Source organism: Protopterus annectens, chromosome 9.part0, assembly GCF_019279795.1.
Source record: "Protopterus annectens isolate FY-2018-M chromosome 9.part0, PAN1.0, whole genome shotgun sequence".
Taxonomy (NCBI): domain Eukaryota; kingdom Metazoa; phylum Chordata; order Ceratodontiformes; family Protopteridae; genus Protopterus; species Protopterus annectens.
Genome location: NC_056743.1, coordinates 409641906 through 409662857, shown reverse-complemented (window position 1 = coordinate 409662857; position 20952 = coordinate 409641906). Strand labels below are relative to the sequence as shown.

At 40.4% G+C, this 20952-nt stretch overlaps 1 protein-coding gene across 1 annotated transcript in view; it reads right to left on the bottom strand.

Moving 5' to 3' along the window:
- LOC122811238 overlaps positions 1-20952 on the bottom strand; it is a 101307-nt gene that overhangs the window by 32021 nt on the left and 48334 nt on the right. Inside the window, exon 2 of the mRNA XM_044082944.1 lies at positions 6677-7464. Coding sequence (XP_043938879.1) covers positions 6677-7464 — 788 coding nt within the window. The remainder of the gene's footprint in view (positions 1-6676; positions 7465-20952) is intronic.

Here is a 20952-nt window from a genome sequence, read left to right as displayed (position 1 = left end):
GCTCCCTTTGTGCACTTGGCAATGTCAACATTGTGTGCCTTTGGTATTGCCTTTTCCTCCCTTGGGCTTCAAATTGTGAGCAATGACCACTGCAAAGGACACTCAGAGGAATGGCAAAAGGATACACTTTGGTGAAACGTAAAGAGAATAAAGTCTTGACTGAATGACTGACTCCTGTGTACAATTATGCAAATTTAATAGTAAATGAAATGTAGTTTTGCATTTGCTACCCATATCTGTCCTTTTGCATTCTACTGTTCCACGTTTTTTCATGAAATGACATAAGCAGCAATTTAGAGTAAATCATAAATGAAAGATGGCTGTTGAATTTTTTGGCATAGTCAAATGCCGCCCCCCCCCCCCCGTCTTTAAGACTACACTTCTGACACATTTGCTTATATTTTTAGATGTGTACTAATTTCAGTTATTCATCACAAATACAGAAAATAAAGTTTTCTGCGTGTCACTTTTTCTGTTTTTGCCTAGATGCTCTTGGATGCACTTATCAGAACCACAGGTATAAATGGGTGCTTGCTTAGAGCAGCTTGATCCCTGCTGTGAACCTCCACAAACCCAAGGATTTTACTCTATTGTTCACATTTATGGCACTCGCTACACAGTTGCAAAAGTGTATATAAGCACTTACAGGGGGAGTAACATGTACGTTGCTTATATATTCTACCTCTGAGGTGCCATCTCAGAGATGGGGCACACTCTAGTACTGCAAACCTCTTGCACCCATCGCTGAGGTGGTAGAGTCTCAGGTAAGTACATCATGTGGGAGTCCCCACATTGCAGATGTGCTGAAAGGACTTGCCCCCTACAAAACCACTTTTTTTAAAAACTTGCAAGCATTGTTACATGGAAAAGGAATTCCTGACAAGCCTTATTTTCAGAAAGCCCATCCACTTTTAAATGGGGCATACCATTTCAGTAATAATCTCTACAGTATCTCCAAAATAATTAATCTTAAAGCTAGCTACGAAAACAAAATCGCCACTAATTCTAAGGACAACCACAAAGCATTCTATACCTATGTCAAGAATCTCAATGGCAACACCCAGATCTGCTCTGAGTTACAGCACAACGGCACGAAAATTACAGAACCAACTGATATTGCCAACATCCTGGCAGATAGGTTCAGTGCTAACTTTACCGCCCCTCACCCCCTAAAGGTCCCATATCGATACAGGAAGAATGCAGAGTCCCTGTAATCACAACTACGCAGGTAAAAGCTGCACCCAGGCTGCGATTTACACAAACTTCAGAATGATCTGGCTCCTCACTTAAACACCATGTTCAGTAATAGCCTCGCATGAGGCTTTGTGGCCACTGAATGGCGCACAGCAACAGTTATCCCACTCCACAAAGGGGAAGCCACCACTGATCCTGGGAACTATTGACCTATTAGCATGACGAGCCTGGTCTGCAAGGCCATGGAATGTAACATCATGGAACTCATAAACAAAGAAATTGGTAACCTCCAAACTCTGGATCCCACCCATTTCAGGTTTGTGAAAGGCAGATCATGCCTCTTGAACCTGATAGACTTCTTTGAGGCAGTCACCAAAGCCATAGATGAGGGTAAGATGGCTCACACAGCCTATCTTGACCTCGCCAAGGCTTTCAACACCATCCCCCATTCTGGAATTATGGCTAAACTATGTATAAATCCCTACGTCACAAGATGGGTTGTCAACTGGCTGACTGACAGAACCCACACTGTAAAAGTTGCAGACTCCAAGTCTGACCTCAAAGCAGTGACAAGCGGAGTACTACAGGGTTCCGTCCTGGGACCTCTCCTGTTTGGTATCTACTTCTCTGAAGTACAGTCTAACACAGAAGACCTGGCTAACGAAGTCCGCAGATGACTGCAAACTAGGAGCCATAGTCAAGTCCCCAAATGATGTGGACATCCTACAGAAGGGCCTCGCTGAGACAGATGCCTGGTGTCAGAGCCATGGCCTCAAGCTCAATGCCAAAAAGTGCAGTGTCATCTCCTTTGGTAAAAACTCTGTACAATGAACATAGGCAGCAATCTACTTAACACCGAATGTGTGATGAGACCTTGGGACCCAGGTGGACAATAGTGTCTCCTTTAATAGTCACATCGCCACAGTAGTCGGGAAGTCCTTCTACGTGGCACACCTCATCATAAAAGGGTTCTCATTCAGGAAAAAAGAGGTCATTGTTCCCCCTACTCGACACTCATTAGACCCATTATAGAGTACAACGCTCCATTTGGAATGTACCTCACAAGACATCTTCAGCAGCTGGAAATGCCACAGAAGTACCTCACAAAGAGAATTACTGGCCTCAAACAAATGCCCTACACTGACCTCCTCAAAAAACTCCAGCTTTACTCCGTAGGATATCGCCTACTCCGAGGTGATCTCTGCCTAACATACAAAGCTATGTCAAACCCAGAGCTGTTGGACATGCTACACCTAAAGAAATCCCAATCCCTCCGAGCTACATGCTCTAGGGACCTAAACCTTGTCACCACAATAAACAGGACATGCTGGAGGGATAGATTCTTGTCCCAGAGACTTCCCATACTCTGGAACAGGCTACCCATCTATGTCAAGCAAAGTTCTTCATTAGCACTCTTAAAGCAAAATCTTGATGAGTGGATGGGAAATAGGAAATACACCCCAGGTATCACTTCTGTGTGTCTGCTCGACAGTGGCACAGGAAAATACTTTCTTGGGTGGCGTAAGCCAGGGAACCTTGTTGGCTAGGCTTACGTAGGCCCTTGGGCCGATAGTCTAGTACCTACCCATGAACCTATGGTTTGGTTAGCAGAAAACACCTTAATATATGGAATGCCAGACTTTAATGTTTTTTTTTCTTGGGGGAGGGGCTTACCTGCACCATTTTTAATGAAAAAAAAATCTACCACATATGTCATGTACATTAAAGGACACTTACTCCTGTCCTTTTTTTAAACTACTAGAAATCTTAAAATGTAATTTCTTTGCAAAATGAAAACACCTTTTCAACAGTCAAGCTAGCTATACTGAAAAGGGCAACTCATTTTGGTAAAGTTGGGAAATGAACGCCAAGTACAGTTTCAATGTGTGTGGAATCGTGTATTATGTTAGCCTGTCTGATGCACTATTTCATAAACAGTATTTGCCCTAGGAGACTTTTCTGTAATAGGCAGTATACCTTAAGTTAATAGGACTTAAGAGCTGCCTATGTAACAAAAACGACACAGGGAGAGTGGAAGGCATATGGGATGGGATGTATTATTTTATGATCACCATCAAGGAATCTACATATAAATAAGTTCCCTGGCCCTCAAGTCAAACCAGTTTCTTCAGATTCTTTTGCCCTGGGGTCAGATTCCTGGGGTTTTGTCATCTTAGTTCTTTGCCCTGCACATGAGTGTGATGCGAAGAATGGAGGATTCTCACTTCATTGGAAGGTGCAATTAACAGGACTAGAACACATGCAGAGAGAAACTCCAGATTTAGGGAAACTGAGGTCAGTGACTGTATCTGGGGAGGGAGTGAGATTGTGTTATTCTGCATTAAACTGAAGTCTGTAATAAACAGTTTGGTGATTAACTGGGGGTAGGGAAAGAGTTAATTCACTACAGGATCTATTTCTAGAGTCCTGCAATCTGCACCAAAACTAGGTTTCTAACAGTGAGGCTAGCTAAAAAGCTGCAGATATTTTGTGGCATACCGTGTAGCTATCCCAAGTGTATATGGCAATACTGAAAAGTATTTTAACCCTCCAGCACACACACACTATTAACTAGGCACCTTTAATCTAGATTAGCTTCCTTACTGTGTCTGTGCAAGTGAAAGTTCACAAGTTCAACCACTACACACCCAAATAGTCATTGTGCAGCCTTTAGCAAACACTGTCAGTAAATTATATTTAGAAGTGCTGAAAAAAAGAGTACATGTCAGAAAAGGTATTTGTTTGAGGGTGGGGGGAGTGTTGCTGACCTGTTCTTTTTATAGGTTGACCTGAGAATATGTAGGGATTTCTTACCTGGAATTTAAAAAGAAAATATACTTGAGACTGGAAGAAAAAATTCAAGCACATTCATGTCATTAAAATACAATGTCTGTAAAATTCAGAACATTTTAGGGAGCAGCACTGTTTGTCTTTTCTACCTTCTTTTAATTATGTAACTCCCCAACACAAAACTGTCCCATTTTAGATTATAGTTTAAGTGACTTACCAATATCACACTGATTGCAAGGTACAGACAGAAGGAATCAATTTGGTTTCTACACAGTTAAGCAGAGGAATTGAACTGAGCCTATTAATAGCTTCTTACTTTTAACTACTGCAGCAGACTGCCATAGACCAGACTTGGATGTTAGTCTTATGCAAATCACAAAACCAGGAAGGACCAGTGTCCTTGTCAGGGCCACAACCTACTTCAGACATAGAACAAAGCAACACGTGGATGCCACCCCTGACTTTGGGCCAGGCTTGAAGAGTGGGGTCTGGAAGAGCAGGGGCAGCCAGCTGGTACTGGGAATGGGTGCTTAAATGCTGGCTTAGTCATGCTGGAGGCAATGTAAGCTTCCTGCCTGGCTACGATTCCTTGTGTAGGCTGTGGGTTCTAGCTTAGACAGGCAAAGATTGAGGAGGTTCCCTTGCAATCCATATTGACAGAACTGCATTTCACAAGTGGGTCACAATTAAACGGTAGGACAAAAGGAGGGGAGAAGGCCTCCCTTTCCATCAAGAATCCACCACACTAGGATGGCCTGGCCTTCTCTTAATTGTGCTGTGGATTGTGAGGAGAGGCAACAGGACCAAACGGGTGGTTGATGATGAGAGTCACAAAAAGCAAATGTGAAAAAGTGAAAGGATTTAAACACCAGGGAGGAATAATGCAGTGATTAGTGCTGTTAGTTTTCATTTCTGGCACCCGGGATTTACTTCTGACCTTTGCATATTGTTTGCACGTTCTCCCAATGGTAATATGGATTCTCCATGATAACTAGTTTCCTCTCACCTCATAAAGATATGCTTCGTAGATTTATTGGCTGCTATGAAAAATCATTCCGTGGTTTGCAATGCAGAGTTCTTCCCTACACCTCCCCTCAAAAGGAGCATTTGCCTCAGAGATATTACTGTTTTGGTTAACAAAGTTGTGCAGTTATGTACCAGAAAAAAAAAAAAAACTTAAATCACATAATTAGAATATAATATGCTAAGTGCAATTTTAGTGTATAAAAATTGAAGCCACAGAACCAAAATATAAAATGCTAACCACGGTGTTATAACCCAAGAACTGAAATAATACAATCTAAATGTAAGAAAAGAAAAGTGCAAGCTACCCATGTTGGGAATTTTATTCAGGGTCATATGGTATGGAACATGAAACCAGGGTAGGAAGGGCTACGGACATCATAACCGGCTCATTCTTGTCAGTTTACAACAAATGACAGCATAAAGCCTGGCAGTTAGTGCACAAGATTAAGGGCATGAGCTGTTTCCTGTAGTGCAGGGTTTAAATCCTTCGGGCTCCATTTGCCTACAATGTGACTTTCAGCAAGTCACTTAATACTACCTTGCCTGAGTCTGAACAAGGTCCATGTGGATCAGCACTCTTACCTGAGTATGAACAAGGTCCATGTGGATCAGCACTCTTACTTTGGGGGTAATGAAAGAGTAAAGATGTGCAATGAACAAACAGCAATTTCCTTTAGCTGGAAAATGCAAACTGGCAATGAAGTTCAATGGGTTGTACTAATGATTTGGAAACCAACTACATTTATTTGGCCATAGTTTGACTTCCACAGTCTTCAGCTATAAACTCCATGGAAATTCAAATCATTTAACCACACAGTACTCTGACTGTCCCTGAAAACAAGCGATTGCTTAAAATGCAGCTTACCTAGTTTATAAAGCAGAGAGTAAAATAAAGTAAGGTATCTACAGCATTTGACATTTGCCTTCCTGACTCTCTATAAAAGTTCCACTACTTAATCTTTATTTTTTTGCATGCAAAAATCCATATTCCCTCCTTTTAGTTCACTCTTATTAACAGCCGTTGCTTTTGTCATAGCCTCTGTAATATCCCAGGTTGCACTTTAAAAAACAATTTAAAACTATTGTAATTATCGAGTTAATACCAACAATACAATATATAAATGCAAAGTTAATTGGGGGAAGAAGGGAGGGAACACCAATCTGTTACTAGTATGAATTGTTTCATAACATCAATATTATGAGTAGAGCTTAAAAAACAATCACAAAAATAGACATATAGATAGTAGTGTTACTTTCCACACCAGGATTTAGCAGAAATGCCACACATCTGCATGGCCCACTTAAAGTGCAATGTTTGATATGCAGCTAAAGACTTGTTCCAAGCAAAGAGGGATGTCATTCAGGTGCATTATCAAGTCTGTGGTAGTGCACTGGTCTGAAAACAGTGTACACTGTACATGGGGAAAGGCATCAGTGCCGTCCTCACAGGTGTAAAACAAAGTGAGCAGAACAGGTGAACAGTAATTCAGATGACCATGGTATAAAACAAAGCAAGTGCTAATAGCTCTGTGGCCAGCACTGAGTAGATTTTAAAGATAATTCTTTCAAATATGCCCAGAACCACCACAGCCTCAGTTCGCCTGCTTTATATTAGCAGCATTAAACTTCACTTTTCTTGCCCTATTTAAAAGATACACACACCTACCTCACTTTCCAAAGTGATGCAGTCCAAAGATACATCTAGAAGGCTGATGGCATTCTCTCTTTTTAGTGGAATTTTTTCCTTCCGGTCACCAAGCTTTCTACTGAAGTTTACCAAATTCTGAGGACCATCAGGAAATGTGGACTGCACAGTGGAGGAGACTGCTTCATCAGAACTAAGGGAGAATTCACTCTCATCTTCATCCTGCGATTCGTGGAGTGAGTGGAGATGGCTGAAAGATTTAGAATGCTGGTGATAGCTCTTAGTTCTTAGAAGCATTTGTTCGACTCTTTGATTCACAGACATGCTTCTGTGTCTGGGTTTTCTTGATGGGGATGCATCATCTGAAAGGCTGTGGAGGTCTGTACTGGAACAACACCGTGGTGTAATAGAGGTATCATGCAGTGTGAGCGATAGTCTTTGCTGAAATTCACCACCACTCTTGGCTTGTGCAGTACTACTGCTTTCCATGGAGAAACTGTGTTCAGAACCCATGGGAGTAGAAGGAGAGTTTTCACCACTGGTAAGTTCTACACCAGAATCCACAGAATCCGATTTCATCATTTCTCGTTTCTTGAAGAACTGCTGTTGCTCTTGAAATTCAACAGTGCCTACTTCCTCTGCACTGGCACTCCACGAATTCAGGACAGCATTGCTTACACTTCCATCCAAAAGATCTGGCGAGGAATTATACTCCTTCAAATAAGACGACTTATCTCCGAATGGTCTGTACAAATTCATTTTGGTGAGCACAACGCAACTGTCCCAACTGGAGTAGTGTCCCTGTTCAGCTGCAACATAAGAAATAAAAGGGAAAAGAGTGAATCAGAGAAAAAGGTTCCTTCATGCACGCGCTCACTCTCTCTGTTGCTCAAGCAAACGCACAGGTTGTCATACCTTGCATTCTTTCTGCCAGACGTGTCTTTAAAAGAAACTGATGACTGTTGAGACACACCCACAAGTCCTTCCCACAATGGAATTTTACCTATAGCTCCGCCTTCAATCTCCTGACAGTGTTCTAACCTGAAACTCAAAAGCTTGGCTAATTAAACTTGCTTCATCAATTGTAATGTTTCAGATTTGGTGATACAACCTCTTCTCTTTCTGAATTGTTTTTTTTTCCCTCCACGCTGGCTTTTATTTACACACCTCACTGTATACAGCATTTTTTTTTCCAGAAGCACTCCAGAAATTTTGACCTGGGATAATGTTTTGTTCAGTTATGTAAGATACTTGAATTAGTTTTGATAATGTAAAACAGTTTAAGCAGGTGGCTTACTCACAAGTCACTATGTTAAGCACTATGTCATTCTGCCTTTCTTTTTATTTGTGATCAATAAAAGCCTGTTCTGTAGCTCACTCCTGATATGTTGGGCCATTTGAACTATATTTCCCAAAAAAAAAAAAAAAAAGGAGAGATCACTTTGCATTAGCTCCTAAAAATTTACATCAGAACTAAGCTACAAGAAAAGTTAAAGAAAAGGGTGGGCATTTTTAGCTCGTCCCCATCTAATCATGTCTTCGGCTCCAAAGCCAACATTTGTTCCCCTCACCAACATCCCAGCACGTGTTGTCACTCTGCTTGCTATACTGACACTGCTCTTCAGAACTGCCAAGCTTTCTACTGGTGCAGTTATTAGTTTTCCTTGGTGTGGGATATCACTGATTTCAGATATAACATTGTATGTAGTGTTACCACCCGTCCTCTTTGCACACAGTACAGTCCCTGTTTATGCAGTTGTGTCCTGCAAACCCCCCCCACTGAAAAATGGAAAATGCCTTCGGATTTTAAGACAAAAAATATTCAACAGTTGTATAAAATAACTGTAAGCGAAACATCTAAATGTTATATGTAATAACATAAGCAACTCTAATACAATCTTTTATTTTGTCAAAAAAGTGTAGTTCTGTCCTTTGCACTAACTGTGGCTGTGGTTTATCTTTCAAAATCTCATATTTCTACAAAAAAACTGTTCCATTTAGGGTATTTGAAAAGGTGGCAATACTAACTGTATGTCAACTAGCTTGGGCCTTCTCACTCCTAAAAGTTTTGGTCATTCACTGTTACTCCCACACTGTATAAAAAAGCCGTTATCAACACCCTTGTCCTCTGCCTATAAATCTTGACTTGGTTCCTTACATCTTAGTCCAGCGGTTGGTGGTGACAGAGATGCATAATACAGTAACCCTAGTCACTACAGTCAGTCACGGGTGTTATACTGCTCTCAGATGGCTCCTTTTCACTTTAATTATGCCACATAAACCAGCGCATTTATTTTAATAAAACAACTTAAAAAAGTTTAAGCATCCCCCACCATTAAAAAGCATGATATATAACCTAATTATACTTTAATTTTGATTAATATATGGAATTTGTTTAAAAATTGTTACCCCACCCATGTCACAGCTGACACTAAAATGCTTTTGTGTAGGTTTGCAAATAGTGGCAGCATCCTTCTAGTATATCCAAGACAAGAGTTCATGGTGTACGTTCAGCTGTGTAAGTAACAGAATGGAAGTCTCCACATTTCAAGTGGAATGAGTTAAACTACTATTAAATAAGCTGTAAAATGCAGTTTAAAAGAAACATAGAAAATGAAAATGTTAGCGTTGTGGACATCCGTAACTGCTGACATGAAGAATGTGTTCGCCCATGTTACTGTTTGCATCTCAAGGACAACGTGCCACTACCGGCAGTCATCATTGATGTCATTCAACACGGCTATTGCAGACGAATAAGACTGCAAGCATCTGAAGGTAGGCATCAGAAGCTCCACCCAAGGAAGGCACAGATTACAACAGCAACACAGTGCAGGATGCCATATGGTACGGCTGTCAAACTCGGGGCCCTCAGGTAGCCCCCAACTCAGCATCATTTTGGTTGAGAAAAACTATTACTATTCCCTACTGCAATACTTTTGTGAGTCCCAGAATTAAAACATAAATTACAAAAAAAAAAAAAAAAAAGCCTTGTACACTTCTCACCCCCTGCTGCTTGCATATACTAAATTCCAAGAATGCCATATCTTGGAGGTAAGGGAATATTCTGATTCATAGTGATCTTGGACTTCTCACATAGCCCTCAACTGAGTAAGTTGAGGTAAGTACTAGGCTATTAGCCCTAGGGCCTATATAAGCCTAGCCAGAAAGGTACCCTGGCTTTTGCCACCCAAGAAAATTATTTTCCCTTGCCCCTGTCGAGCAGAGCCACAGAAGTGATCCCTGGGGTGAATTTCCTATTTCCCATTCAATCATCAAGATTTTTCTTAGAGTGCTAATGAGGAGCTCTGTTTGACATAGATGGGTAGTCTGTTCCAGAGTATGGGAAGTCTCTGGGACAGGAATCTATCCCTCCAGCATGTTCCCGTTTATTGTGGTGACAAGGTTTAGGTTCCTAGAGCATGTAGCTCAGAGGGATTGGGATTTCTTTAAGTGGAGCATGTCCAACAGCTCTGGGTTTGACATAGCTTTGTATGTTAGGCAGAGAGAGCCTCTGAGTAGGCGATATGTGATGGAGTAAAGCTGGAGTTTTTTGAGAAGGTCTGCGTAGGGCATCTATTTGAGGCCAGTAATCCTCTTTGTGAGGTATTTCTGTGGCCTTTCCAGTTGTTGTAGATGTCTTGTGAGGTACATACAAAAGGGGCGTTGTACTCTGTAATGGGTTTTAATAAGTGATGAGTAGAGGGGAACAATGACCTCTTTTTCTGGATGAGAAACCTTTTGTGATGAGGTGAGCCACATAGAAGGATTTCCTGACCACTGCGGCAATGTGATTATCAAAGGAGAGACTACTGTCCACCTGTGTCCCAAGGTCTCTTATCACACTTTCAGTGTTAAGTAGACTACCACTTATGTGGTAGTTCATGGGTACAGAGTTTTTACCAAAGGGGATGACAATACACTTTTTGAATTGAGCTTGAGACCATGGCTTTGACACCAGGCATCTGTCTCAGTGAGGCCTTTTTGTAGTATGTCCGCAACGTTAGGAGTTTCGATTATGGCTCCTAGTTTGCAGTCATCTGCAAACTTTGTTAGCCAAAGACCACCTGTGTTGGCTTGTACGTCAGCGAAATATATACCAAACAGGAGAGGACCCAGGACTGAACCCTGTGGTACTCCACTTGTCACTGGTCTGAAGTCGGATTTGGAGTCTGCTACTTTCACAGTGTGGGTTCTGTCCGTAAGACAGTTGGCAACCCATCTTGTGACATAGGGATTTATACCTAGCTTAGTGATCTTATCTATAATTCGAGTGGAGGATGGTGTCGAAAGTCTTGGTGAGATCTAGATAAGCTGTGTGAACCACCTTACTCTCATCTATGGCTTTGGTGACTGCTTCAAAGATGTCAATCAGGTTTAGGAGACATGATCTGCCTTTTACAAACCTGAACTGGGTAGGGTCCAGAGTTTGGAGATTACGAATGTCTTTGTTTATGAGTTCCATGGCCTTGCAGACCAGGCTCGTCAGGCTAATGGGGCAGTAGTTCCCAGGGTCCATCGTGGCTCCCCTTTTGTGTGGAGTAGGATAACTGTTGCGATGCACCATTCAGTGGGCACAAAGCCTGAGGTGAGGCTATGACTGAATATGGTACTTAGGTGGGGAGCCATTTCGTTCTGTAGTTAGTGTAGAACGCAGCCTGGGATATTGTCAGGTCCCATGCATGCTGTGTTCTTGGCTTTGGAGAGTGTGTTTTTTACCTGTGCAGCCGTGATTACAGGAACGAGTGTACTGCTTCTCATGCATCCCTTACGGTCATTGAATTTTGAGACCTGTGGCATATAGTATTTACAACCTGTAAACAATACAGCAGCTGACGTACAGGTGGCAAGTTCTGCAGACAATAGTCTGTGAGTGAGGAGTACTTGCCGTGACAGAGCACTCGCAGTAAAGTAGTAAATAGATGGCTATTGGTGGTAACCACAAGAATGTATGTGTATATTCACTATACTAATTGCAAGGCTGGTAAAACTAAATGGAAACCTTTTTGGGGCTTTTGAAAATGTTTTCTTATAGCAATACTGGCCTATTAAAATAGTACTCCCAAGTAAACAGGGTGAGACTAATATTAAAAGTATTTTGACTGGTCATATTTACCTAGGTCAGCAAGTACTTCATAGACAGAACCTCTGTCAATCAAGGGCATGTCACTGCAGAGGTGGAATACAACAAGGATGACAGTGGAATTTGTGTATGCTGTCTCATGTGGAGCAGTCCTCCAGAGTGAAAACTAAAAGTAACTTTCACTGGAAGCTGCTCAGTAACAGCAAATTAAACACCCTTATGCTGAAAAAGGAGACGCTTTCTGCCAGCTACCTTGGTATGAATGAGCCAGCCTATGAAAGAAACATTCACTTAAGTCCAGCTGGTGGCTGGGCTGTGCAAATGGAAAAGGATAGAGGCAAAGGTGGCTTATGCCAGTCACTAGATCCAAATCCAAACCCCACATATACACACATGCACTGCACACCACCAAAAACTACAAACGCAGGCATTTTCCTCTTTGGTCATGTTTCCTATGTCTTGTCCATCCCTCTCAACCTCTTAGTACATGAAATCTAGACAAAGCCTAAAATAATGGGGGGACAAAGGTCCAAAAATAGGAACAGATTTTAAATATTGGTCTTATGTACTTAAAAAGTTACTAGAATAACTTGTATGCAGAGCTTGGAAGACATTTCATTGCTTTACACTATTTTACATTTAAATAAATGGTCCTGTGACAGACCCATAATGACATGCTGCATCATATGATGTACTACACTAAAATGCAGTCACATGCCACTAAGTTGCACCATATATGATTGTAAGGGGAACATTCTAACAGCACCATACACCTCGGTGTCAAAAACATATGCCCTTACCATCAGTGCCATAAAAACAATAATGCATGGCAGAGGCTGGATGGTACGAATACAACAGACTAATTTCTACACCAGGAATAACTCCCCTCATCACATAACAGGATGCCTTTTCATACCACCATTCATCTTGCTTGAAACTAAAAATTGCTAAATCTCACTTGGCTGGCTTCTAGAAAGTAGTCTTTCACCAGACCAGTATCTTGCCCCTCTCCATCACCAAGCAAGGCCAGAACCTGATGATATCAGGTTTTCAACTCCAGTGTTCTGACCAGATTTATTTTTCTGGGCTTACCTCTCAACTACCCTTAATTTTCAGAGGCATCCCTAATCCCACCTAAAACTGGTGAATTTTGGAAAAAAGGTGGTGAACTATACTTAAATGACAGCAATTAGAGTTTGACTTATTTTACTTCAAAAAGTGTATATTAATTCACATTCTTTTATTCTGTCAACATCTGAAGTTAATAGTAAAAATATTTTTAAAAGTGTCCCTGATTGACCTTGATTACTTCTGGATTTTTCCTTGATTCCATTGGGATTTGTCCCAGATTCAGTTGAGAGCTATACTTTAGTATGGTTTAAAGAGTCTTTACATCCAAGATCAGTGGCAACAACTGAAACGTCTGCATGGTTTTCAACAACTCAAATGTCTGTCTGTTTTCAACGACTGAAATGTCTGCGTGGTTTCACAAACCTACTGTAATCATAACACATTTCAGCCTAAAATAGCCTTTAGTACACAGTGGTTAATGTGGGAGCTTTTTGCTGCTATGCAAAGATTTTGTGGTTTACATTTGATTTAAGGTTAGTAAGCTTGAAAAAGGATCCAGCAGTACTGTCCAGTTTACAGAAAAGTTTATGGCATCAATAAATGAAACTTCATTGAATTTTTAACGGAGTGATTCCACTACACCTTTTATAGGGGAGATGCATAACACTCTGCATTTCAGTAGCACGCAGAGTTTAAATGACATTCAACATTACTGATGTGGAGTACAGTGCAAAGGAGTACCACAGATGCATTAGTTTGGTTTCATAAAACAAAACTTGTGTGAGTTCTTTAAAAAAGACTTACTGGGAACAGTTTTAAAAGGTGTATAGTCAATGCTGCCTACTTAAACCTTGCAATGGCTTTTGACTCTTAACCCCCAAAAGAGGATTATTGACAAACTCTCCCAGCTCAACATCTTACTTGACTGTTAACTGGCTGTTTGATAAACTGCATACCATTAAGGATGGGGTAATTTCTTCTAGCCAGTAAAATGCCATAAGTGGTGTCCATAGGGATCTGCCCTGAATCCCTCGTCTTTGGCATATACTTTTCTGACATGTAAGCTAATCTCAAGGGATCATGGTTAAGATTTGATGATTATTGCAGACTTGGCTGTTATCAAACCTATTAACTTACTCAAATTCTCCAGTAAGATTTGGATAAGACAAATAGTTGGTGTGTTAATTATGGACTTGGCATCAACACAAAGAAATGAAGTATTACTTCCTTGATAAATTTATCACCACCACTGCAAACCATGTATATAACATTTCACTTAAAATCAAATTTGGCCATCAGGACTTGGATACCTCTGATAATGAAATCTTTGACTACCAAGCTCCTTTGAAGTTAGAAGAACCTTCTACCTTGTAAACTTAACCTTCCAGGTACCTCTGCAAGGTCTAAGGAAATTAAAAATACTGTTACTTTATTCATCCTTTACTGGGTCTGTCACTGAATATAATGCACTCTTCAGCATGTACCTCACTACACAGTTCAATAAAATCCTCCCACTCATGCTAATACCCTAGGGTGGATTGATCAGTTATCATGATGGCGAGAAAATGTGATTCACAGACAGGTAGTAGCACAATGAGCAAGACTTCCATGGTGCTGCATTAAACACTAGCTCTGTCAGACCTGATTTCACTAGTGTTCTCCCTACTTGGCCCATGCATAGTGTTAGCAAAGACACCCAACTACACACACGCACACACACACACACACTCTCGCTTTCTCTCCCCCCCCACCCCAGACATTTCCATACATTTGCACACCCATCAACCCCTTCAACACTTGAACACACTCCCTGAAACACTTGCATGCACAATCCAAAACACACATGCATGTGCTCTTGATTACCTTCATAATTCCCCTAAAGCGACCACCGAGGCAGACGGACACAATTATACACAACCTCATTCATGCCCTACATATATACACACATGCACACATCTTCCCTGAACTTACCTTTACAGTGGGCAATTTTTCCTTCTAGAGTAAAACTTAATTCTGCCAAGCAATTCTCTGAATGAATCAACCAAGCAAATCGTGAGTTGTGTACATTTCCAGCACAGACCACAGAGCTAATTAGGTTTGGCCATTTCCCCAGACAGCTAAAGTAGCAGGCAGTTTTGCCCAAGAGACTGATCTCCACACTGAGGCCTGTGCAATGAGAAAACCTCAGCAACACAGCAGCATGAATTCAAAAGGATTAGTGCAATGTGGAAACCTTCTTGGCTAACGTTTCCACGTCATGCTAAGTCCTTCTGCATTCCAAAGCTCAGCATTTACTCACCAAATAATCTCTGTACTGTTAGTTACTGGAAGGTTCTATCACCCTGTTTAGTTTCATAAAGGCTTCTAAAAGGGGGGGGGGGTCTTTGTTTTGCTTTTTGTGCTATGAATGACCCTACACTCTTACTAAAGTAATAAAGCAGATATCCACTCTACAAATACCCACTCTACAAACCTAAACTTACAGAGGCACATTAACAAAAGCATCTGTTATACTGGTACCTAACCCAGTGTATTTGCTCTCTTTACATACTGAAGGGAGTATGTGCTTGGCAACCTTTAAAAATAGACTTAAGGGGTAATCACAAATTTTCACCTGGTCTGTATGGAGGAAATCTGTTTAATGGGAAACAGTATTAATACCCACTACTATGGAGTGACATAGCAGAGCTTCCCAGTGATCACCTTTACTGTCAGCTTTGTATGAATCTTTAATGACAAGGAAAAGGAAATGCTATGCATAGCTTCAGTCATGATAAGATAATGTATGATTCCCTTATTTTTACAGCACCGCTAACTTTCCACTGCTTTAATCTTATCAGATCTTAAAAATACTTCCTCTGGAAGACCTGGTTTATTAGTGTCACTGTCTTTTATTTCAAGTGTACCATCACGCCATAAAACTCGCAAACAATGTACAAGAATTTATACAGGTAATAAGAGCCTTAATCAAGAAGCTGCATTTCAAGTGCTGATGCAGACGAATGATACTGTGTGAATCTGGACGTTACAGATAAAAACATTGTTTGAAAAAGAACGTGAGCAAGAATGAAGTACAGATACCATCTCTTAGGGGGAATTATCTATGCTATGCTGCTGGAATGTTCTACCTGATTCATCTCTGAAGAAATGCTGTAATTGCTCCTCAGCACAAGCATGTGCCCCTGTTATATCCATGTTCTCTAGTTGTTTAACAGGAACTGCTAGCCAATGACAAACACATTTTCACCTAGAGATACTCTGTCACAGTTTGCTTTTGCAAGCTTTGTAAAATGATGAAAGATTTTCTTTCTTGTTTAAACAGTGTATTTCTTTATATACAAAGTACGCAAATTGAGAAATATAAAGTGTTGTGGAACTGGTAGACTGCCAACAGTACATACAGAAAGATGTCCTCACATTCACTGCTGCAATATTCATAAAAGATGGGATTCCCTCATGTGGAAGCCTGAATGCCTGGCTGGTCTACCAAAGACTACTTGGTGCTTTTAAAAGGTACACTGAATGTCAACCAAATGCTCCTTGAATAGCATAGGGCAAAAAGGTGGTTCAGGCCTACCATAATCGGACCTTCTTTGCTGCCAGTCTGAATGTATCTTTTTACCATGAGTCTGTTTACCTGTGTCCATTTTCTGCCAGTTGCTATTTTGCTGCACTTGTTTTTAACTGTTGTTGGCTGAGTTCTGTTGCCTTTGAAATGTGTATTACCCTACTGCTGAGATCATGTGTAATGCTTTACTTTGTGTTTGCTTTTCCTGACAGGCTTTTTGTATGCTTGTACATTGTATTCACCTATTTCGCTCATGGTGTGGCTAAAAAGGATTCTTGGGCCAGCCCATCTGCATGAGTAACGAATGTTAAATAAAATACATTTTAAGTTATTTGTTAAACAGTAGGCACCACCCCCCCTTACAGGTATGATGGGGGGCACTGTCTGGTTAAGTGAATTACACAGTTTGCAAGAAGAAACTGATGGAATCAAATCCTGGAACCCCAATAAAGGTCATTGACAGCTTTACCTGGTCTTGTAGGTACCTGCCAGAAGATAGAACCCCAATAAAGGTCATTAACAGCTTTACCTTGTCTTGTAGTTACCTGCCAGAAGAGAGAAAAGGAAACGGAAAAGGCACACAATCGGATTCCTACAAGAACAGTAGAACCTGGAACCCCAATAAAGGTCATTAACAGCTTTACCTTGTCTTGTAGTTACCTGCCAGAAGAGAACCCCAATAAAGGTCATTAACAGCTTTAACTCGTCTTGTAGTTACCTGCCAGAAGAGAGAAAAGGAAACAGAAAAGGCACACAATCGGATTCCTACAAGAACAGTAGAACCTGGAACCCCAATAAAGGTCATTAACCGCTTTAACTCGTCTTGTAGTTACCTGCCAGAAGAGAGAAAAGGAAACAGAAAAGGCACACAATTGGATTCCTACAAGAACAGTAGAATGCAGGTAGGCCATAAAAGACCAACAATGTAATAGTATGAATGACAGCATCTGTATATTCACAAACCATGACATATAAAGTGAAAACAATAAAAGTAGAGCAGTGACAATTCTAAGATATTTTATACTACGTTATGTTTAAAAAATCAGCAGGCGCGAGTCCAAAGATACATACACACTGAAAATCCATTCAAATGGTAGGACTTCAGTGTGAAGAAAAGGCAGACTGTGGTGGCATTAACACAGAGCAATAGATACTTCTGAGGTTAGATTACAATGTAGCAACATTAAAATTTTGATGCTTTGTGAGGTCTGAGTCAAGGGTCTGCAATTGTGAAGGAAAGCCTGTGCAACAAGTGCAGTCATCTACAAAGTATGTAACACCAGCCAAAGTGTTGTGGTTTACAAATGGCTGAAGCAGCAATTCATAAACTGGTAAAAAAAAAAAAAATGGTAGTCTAGCAACTTGATTTGAATTTCTGACACGTCAATCTTTTGTGTTCTCAAAACAGACTCTGAGTCAGCTGCAAAACTGTGCCCAACCACTGACACCCACTGAACATTTCTGACTCATATGACCACATATGGTAGCATATAAAGTAACAGACACACCAAACAAGATACAGCATAAAGAGCAAGGCTTTAGTACATGTCTATTATGTGCAATGCTGAGAAAATCATTTACATCAACCAAGTTCTCCAGTGATTATTAAAACCACATTCTTGCATTCATCTGGGCTTTCACAGTTGAAGACTTTAATGCCTGGCAGTTAGCACAGAGGATTATGGCTATGAGCTATTAATGAGCTGCTTCCTGTGGCCTAGGGTTTGATTCCCTCATCTTCCATTTGACTATTGTGAGACTGTCTCTAAACCAAGCATTACTCTGGGGCACCTGGGTAATTGGGCTAGGCTATTCACTGGTCTGCAGGACTGCATGCCTAGTACAGAAAAATAAGTATGTTCAATGCTGACAATCTGAAGAAGTCCAGTACTAAATGGCACCATTCTGCAGCCCATTCCTACCTCACTGCCATTTTTAACCTTTAGTAAACACAGACTTTTAAATTAGCAGGCATCCTCAACTAGTCTGTGTCCCATCCCCAGCTTAGTACAGTTTCTAATGCAGCTATTAGACTGCAGCAGCCCAATGCGATAAACACCTATCAATATAGAATCAACTACTTATGTTTTGTAAATATCAACGCTTAGACTACAGGTGGTGCATAAACTGCCCATTTTATGTCTTAAGTACAATTCCAAATGTCTACAATTTGCGAAAAGTGTACTTTTAAAGCAGAAGGAAATGTAGTTTTGTAGTTCTGATGCTGGCAGTCATCACTTCAAAATGTAAACTTTATTTCAAGTAAATAACAGCGAGTTCCAAAACTACTGTTACTCCATTAAGACATTTTTGCTGGGGCATTTATTCCCTTGTATCAGCAGATGTAGGTTGGAGTTGCACAACCCTGCTATTAATATTACACCAGCCGTTGGAATACAGAGACTACTCTAAAATACCTCAGGGTCTAACATATTTATTCAATGGCTCTCAGATAAGATTCTCAGGATATGAAGATGTAGCAGGAATAGATCCACCCAGAGCATGTCTGAAATCAGTGGGATTATAAGAAATAAAATAACTGCAGTTCCACATATTAGTAAAACTCAGTTGTAAAATTCTTTTTTCACCAAGAATCAGGGGGAAGAGGTGAAGTTCCAGTGCAGTTTTTTTTGGAGGGGGGGGGGGGGTAACACAATAATGACCTTTATATTGACTTTGTTTTAATGTAGTCTTTTAATGATGTAAGCATGCTTAATCTATGACAGATCTGGTTTACCCTGCACGAATTCCAGGATACAAACTACATTTAGCAATGTTCACTTTCCTGGGGCACACATTTGGTGGGTCTCTTGTTACAGTGATTGTACGTGCATTCTATATGCACACCCCATATATCAGTATTGTAAATATTGTTTTCTTGGGTATTTATGATGTTTATATTACCTGTCTGTAAACTTTAACTGTAGAGCTTTTCTCTCCAAGCCTCTGCCGAAAAGGGGTGATTACCTAGCTAAACATTCCTGGTCAAACAAAATGAATGAATCGCCAATATCCAGCTATATGATCTTCATGTTTAACAAAAAACACATCCAAACTGTACAAGCCAACAGACGTGCATAGAAATTTACTAGTAAAATACAAATAACTGAAAAACATGCCCCCACACTTGCACTTATCTATATATAGGCAAATATGAGTATGCTTAAAATCTGTCCGTTTTCTTACTTGAGCATGACATTTTGCTATATCTGAGCACGAATTTTGTTTACTGCAAAATACTGATCATCATTATACAAATCCACAAAAAATGTTAATTATACAAAAAAGCTCTACAGCCATCGCAAAAGCATTACATCAACTTGGCCCCACCTTCTTATCTGCACCCCTCTGATTTGGAAAAACCACAGACTTCTAATTAACGTTTGTTAGTAGTCAGACTTGATTCACTATGTGGAGGGGTATTTAGTCTGGTAAACAGAACAGGTTCAGTGCCTGGAAGGGAGGGTGGTAAGACTGTACTCATTAGAGAGGTGGTCTAATCTTGCTTCACACAGGGCTTTAAATAATGCAATCTCTTCCATCAGTTCAGGCCTGTAGGCCCTGAAACACCTTGTAAAAAGGTTCCAACAGCCTAGAATTAGTACAAATAGGGGAAGATGCCCATTAAATAGTGAAGTAGTTTCAAAATGGAACAGACGATTAAAATTAATATTTTTAATCCAGTAATTTTATGGATGAAGCAGGACATGTTTTCAGTTTTAAATGGACAAACTTGAAGAAGGATGAATTTCACTCTGAAATGTTGTGAAATGCAGGAGTAAGTGTGTTCTTATCAGGAATGTTTCAGAAGGGGAGATGGACCAAAAAGTGGCCATGTAAAACTGTCTATGCAAAGACGTTTTTAGCAGTGTAATGTGTAAACCCTGTAAACTGTGGAGGCATTACTGCCAAATACTACTACATAATGAAATAAAAGGGTGCTTATAAACAGTCTAATTTTAGGTAACATGAAGAAATCTATTAACACATACATTGTGGTTATCCTTTCCAGGTCTACTATGTTTTGTAATGAAAATCTGGGAAGTATTTTATCTGTAGAAATAATATTTAGTTAAACCTCTTTCTTATGCAGAAGGACAGCTGCTGGCATAAGAATGTTGCAAACATTTAAATTCAGGCAGCAAAGCATCCAGAAACAATGACCACAGGCTTCATGCTCAGCAAAAAACAAAAATCAAACACTCACTGCAAAGGGTTGCATATCTATTAGACCAATGAGCATTGGGGATAATGTATTCCTTACTTTTATCACAGCATTACCTTATTTTGTGTGAGGGCAGGAATTCTCCAAGAACCAGTCCACAGACAGCCATTTGTTTGCTGCCATGGACTACAATTCTATGAAACGTGTACTGCAGTTAGACCACGAAACAGGGAGTGTAATGCTCGTCAAAAAAGAAATATTGCAAATTTCCTGTTGTCAGCATTTTATTTGATCTGGGCTGCAGAGGTAAATTCATTCACTTTGCTGTGGACTTGGAGCAGGTGAGTTTTCATTTTGTTTCCACCTTTTACATTTTCTGACTTTCTGTAACCTCTGAATGAGTATATTTAGAT